We start from the raw sequence: 5,406 nt of genomic DNA, 5'->3' as shown, positions 1-5,406 counted from the left end.
GCCAGACTTTTTAAATTATTCATGCAATTCGGACACTGCTTTTACAACACTACTGTTGCCAACCATTATTACATAGTAGTTCTCTCAAGGTTTGCCATTTTCCTTAAAGAGGAACTGACCAACTCCCCCCTCGCATAGTTCCTAAGGCTGTCTGCTTGCTGTCAGTGCCAGTTTTGTGACAAAGATATATTCATCATCAATTTTGCCCATAGGGACATGCTGGAGAGAGGCTGAGGATATAGCTGGTTCTTCCTGTCTATATACATTCTGAGAAATTGCAAAAAGCATGAGGGAAAACCAACACAACTCCAAAAGGTGAAGTATTCCCTTTAGTAGGGAGCCATTTTTGTATATAAACAAGATCTTAACATACTTTTATCATCTTGGTTAATACAAGTTTGAGCATACAGGCTAACATGTTTTTTTTAATAAAATAAAGAATCATAGCCATTTCAGAGGGCTAGGTTCATCTAGTCTTATATACTTTAAGGAACTGTATTTTCAGGAAGCTTTAAGTACACAAATTCATGACCTTTAAACACGTGTCAAGTTACATCAAAAGGCAAAATATTTCTGAAAATTTTGAACTATGGAGCCTAATACTTCATACTAGAGAACTGTTTCACATGTAACCAAGAAGAGCTGAACAAAACTAGCCCGGAAGAAAAACTGAAATTAAAATCATAATGCTGTTAAGGCACCCACATCTTGCTATCTCACTTGGTCCAAAATGAAAGGTAATGTAAAACATTTTATTCTTCAACATGATGGATCTCATGTTAGTGTTTATTTGAAAGACACACTGATATTAGGTCATCAGCAATAAACAACTTTTACCTGAACAATAGCAGGGTCCTGTGGCAGAGAGCACTGTGGCTTGGGTGGCTCGCACACAGTTAGATCTTTAATGTCACTGCCACGGAAAATGATGTACTCAAAGACTTCATCACGAGGGGCTATAGGCCGATCTGTTGGTCTATCTTCTGTACCAAATGAACGAACTGCAGAGCGGGAAAAGGGAGGGAGAAAAAAACACAGGGATTTCAACTGTATTTCAGACCAACACTCATGACATACAATGGGAAAATGTGCATCACTGAGTTTTGTTTTCCTAGGACATCAAAACCAGACTGCTACTTAACATTCATTAGATGGCACTTTTTTAGCGTCACGTCAAAGCAGTTTCTGCTTGTGAGTTGCATACCACCTCTGCTGAAATGTCATGAAAGAAAACTACTTTGCCCAGTTCTACTTAGGTCGGACATGTGGAATAAAGATTTTCCCTTTAAAACACAGCACTCTCTCTCTGAACACTTGTAGATAATTAAAAAAATTGTAAGTAAAGTCTAATATTAAATGATGAATTCATACCCCAAGGGTTCTCTTTTCAGTTAAAAAAAAAATTCTTCCTTCACTTTCTGTAAGACAAGAGCTCCAAAATAACAGATCCTTGAAAGTAGAATTCCAGATACTACATTTGATAAAGATAAGGCATCCCCAGCCCCCCACCCCAAACACACACACCTGGATTTCATTACAATTATGAGATGCTTTGACTCATACTTCTAAAATAGCAAATTAAAAGGCAATCTGAAAGTTTGGTTTAGTGATAGAAGGTAAACAAAACTGACTCAGCATGATCACAATATTTAAATCTCATTTTATACCTTGTAAATTATAAATGTTATACAATTATGAAAGCAAGCCAGAACACATGTAATGGATTTTTCTTTGCAGCTGAACTCCAGATTAAGCTGCATCTTAAAACTCATTGGGAGAGGATCATCTTCAAAAGCATTCTGGCAGCTGTCATACTGTAAGATTTAATATATACATTCTACCGACTTCCAATAGTTTTTGCAAACACCTACTGCAAAGACCAGTGGTTCTCAACAATTTTGGATGAGGCACCCCTCCATAAAACTTTTCTAATTGAGTGGCTCCCAATTTCAACAACTAATTGATATATTACACATCTACTCTCCTTATACCAACTGGGCAGTAGGGATAGGGATCAAGCCTGAGCCTGGGTTATTTACTTACCTCCTCACATCTCATGGCACCATTCAAAGGATCTGTTGGCACCCCGGATGACAACCACTGGCATAGACAGTTACATTTTTTATTATGCTCCCTTCATTTTGACATGCGTAACCACTACCAGTGAACTGTAACAGCAACAGTGGGCTAAATCACTTCCTTCTCCCTCATTTGAATCTTTTGCCCTTTGCCTTCAAGCTTGCCACCTCCATTTGAAGTACTTTATTTCCTACCTCCCTTTATGTTTATGTTTTTTGAAAAGTCACCTTGGCTTAGTCAATTCTAACTCCATTGCCTGGCGTTTGCCCTCACAAATGCCCTTCTCTCATGAAGCCCATCAGTCAATTTTCCCTAGCGAAGTCCAAGGGTTGGCTGTCACGGAATTAACCACCTCAAGTGCTCAAATCGCATATCATCCTTCTTAAAAGAAAAAAAAAAATCACTAGATTTTCTTTAACACGTATTAAAAAACAAAAACACACAGATTTTGGGGTCTTTATCTGCATCTAGAACAATAATACATAAATCCAGTGAACAGTTTTTATAGAAACTGCTAATACACTTGCAAATAACCACAGATAGCATCAGAGTAGATTTGTTTTAAATCAAATTGATTTAAATTATAAATTTAATTCATTATTTAAATCACTCAATTTAAATTACTGTTTTCTAGAAAAGTATATTCTTGTTTGATATTACAAACAAAACTGACTCAGCATGATCACAACATAATACATATTATTCATAAGTCAGAGATAGATGTAGGTTTCATTTTTAGAGGTTCACACTATACAGTTTAAAGCAGCAATTCATTTTGATATTTTTCAGATTAAATTTTGTAGCTGCATCAGAAAACTGAATTATGATTTAATTACTTTATTTACTAAAGCTAATTAAGCAGATACTTGTGAAGTCATTGGGAGGTGAACTAATTTCCAATTCACTACATCAGTCATGGATATTTGGGGGATATTTTTGCCACACTATAGTAGGAGGACAGGAACTGTCACCAAAACCAATGTTTAAATTGTTTTATTTAACAAGTTTATGTATTTTTGGATATTTTTCTTCAACAAACATGTGTACTTGTTTTGTGAAAATAACTATATGTATTTTTTTATTTAACTATTTTAGTTATAAAATATGAAATGTATTTAACAAAAATTAAGTAGATCATTTCAGCCAGGTCAACATGAAAAACTTAAAATACTGGGTTATACAGCTACAGAAAACTCAGTCTTCTCCTTCCTCTTCCTGTTTATTCATAGACTGGAAAAGACAGACAAGCTTTCCTCCTTTTTCAGTTCCCAAGCAACTTCTCAATTTAGAATGAATTAGTCCAAAGGAAGAAAATATTCTTTCCATTCCTGCAGAAGATGCTACTGCTGTTAAAAGATGGATTATCACTTCAATAGTCTATGACAGATCCAGGTACTTAACGTGACTTTTACCAGTTCACTGGTGTGTCTTTTTAAACCTCATCAGCAAACATATTTCTTGAACAGTTCACACTTAGCTCTGAAACTTATTATAGTTGGTATTGTGGAGGTATGATTGCTGGATGCCCAGGTCATAGCCAACTCTTTCTTCAACAGTTAAGGATTGACCCTGGTACTGATCATTAAAAAGACTGGCAAGAAAGTGAGCTGGAGATAGTGCTTGGACCATTCATTTTTTAATGCCTGTAATTCACACAAGCACATGCTACAGGATCACTGTGGGAAATGCTCCACCCATCAGGCTCAGGTTAACAATTTTCCCCTCTTGACTTTTTGCACAGTTTGATTTGTCTCATATACTTTTCCCAGCAATTTGCCTGCTTTATCTGCTGCGTTGGGAGGACTGTACCCTGGTTGTAATGACAGAACCAGGCAGGTCAATCAAATGTGTGTTTTCAACCATATGAAAAGGAGAGTTTAGTTTCAGTTTATGCAACAAACATCACAGAGATGCTTAATGAGATTTTCTAAACTAAGCACTTGAGTCCCATTGGGTAGAGTAGTTTTCTTTAATCTTTACCAATGTATAGAGGACCCCTAGCAAACCCATAAAATTGGGCTCCAATACAATTCATGGCCTGTTGTGACTTATTTATAAGACATTTTAAAAAAGGTTACATGAATATATTGTCTCAAACAGTGTAAGTTATAATCCCTATGCCATGATGATATATTTGAGCTTTAACATCTTTAGATAGGTTTTTTTTAAAGCATCTTAAAAAATAAAGATTTTTTTTAATTAATCTGATTTAAAAAGAAAAAAATTATTTTTAAAAATGCTGATTTTTATTCATTCTGAATAGTGTTGTCATTGGCTATGATCCAACATGCTCCTCAAACTCTTTTAATTGCCTTCCTGTAGAAGCCTCTTTTTTTTTTTTTAAAGTAACATGGAAGCTGTTTTGATCAAACTGTCCTTTTCATTTTCAGTGCAGAATGAGGTAGATAAGAATCACCAAAAAAAAAACCAAAAAAACAAACCACTCTTGAAAATAAAACTTCCATGCTACAGAAAGTCTAGGGACTTCCTTTTTAACTACTTGAAAGATTAAACATGAAAATAAGCAATAATGGAAGCTAATAATCAACATCAAGAATTTCTTCTCACAAATTGCCAGTTCAGAAAAATCTTGCTGCTGAGTTTGTGACCAGCATTTTCATGTGTAGAGTGAGACAGCAATCCATGTCAGTTTGAAGCCAGGTAGAAGGCAGGGCAGGAGAGCACCTTAACGGTTAATTTGTTCAGAGGCATGAGCTCTCATAGGTGATAGCTACTTTGTTGGAGGCCGTAAACCAACTTGCAGAAAGCCAGACTTAATATTCTCTAGTACTATTCTTTTCATTCAACTACTACAAAAAAAATCATAGACATTTTGCTTACAATAATCTCAGCAAGTGACTTGCACTTGTACTTTTAAGCCAGAGTAGAAACTAAGAAACTAAGCTTAACAAAGTGGGTAGCAAAATAGCAGAAGACTGCATTCTATGTGTTTTATGAACTATGGAAGGAACCTACTTGGAAAATCCTCTCTCTTGGAAGGCACAGCTACCAAGGGCAGGGGGAACAAAAAAACCCCAAAAACAAACTCAATAAAAATAAAATGCTTGCTCCTTTGTGGGAGCCAGCTACTGCAGTGGCCTGGTCTAGCAGCCTGCCAGAGGGTAGAAGGGGGGAGTCACCAGCATGAAATGGAGCAACTAAGATGACTGCTGCTCCCACTTCCCTCTGCTGCTGACTGGCCAAGAGAGCTGGTTTGTGTGGCCCCAACCCCTCCACCAATCAGCAGGGAGGCGTGAGATGCATGAAGGGCACCCCTCTTGGCCAGAGGTGAGGGAGGGGCAGGGCCGCCAGGGCCCCTTGGCCAAT

The 5,406-nt window shown here is 36.9% G+C and overlaps 1 protein-coding gene across 1 annotated transcript in view; it reads right to left on the bottom strand.

Moving 5' to 3' along the window:
• LSM14A (LSM14A, mRNA processing body assembly factor) overlaps positions 1–5,406 on the bottom strand; it is a 21,631-nt gene that overhangs the window by 13,798 nt on the left and 2,427 nt on the right. The window contains exon 2 of the mRNA XM_019535431.1: positions 838–1,001. Within this exon, the coding sequence (XP_019390976.1) occupies positions 838–1,001 (164 nt within the window). The remainder of the gene's footprint in view (positions 1–837; positions 1,002–5,406) is intronic.

The sequence above is a fragment of the Crocodylus porosus genome, unplaced genomic scaffold (assembly GCF_001723895.1).
Source record: "Crocodylus porosus isolate Cpor-Errol unplaced genomic scaffold, CroPor_comp1, whole genome shotgun sequence".
NCBI classification, from domain to species: domain Eukaryota; kingdom Metazoa; phylum Chordata; order Crocodylia; family Crocodylidae; genus Crocodylus; species Crocodylus porosus.
Note: the sequence above shows the minus strand (reverse complement) of the source record. Positions and strands in the feature narration are given on the sequence as shown.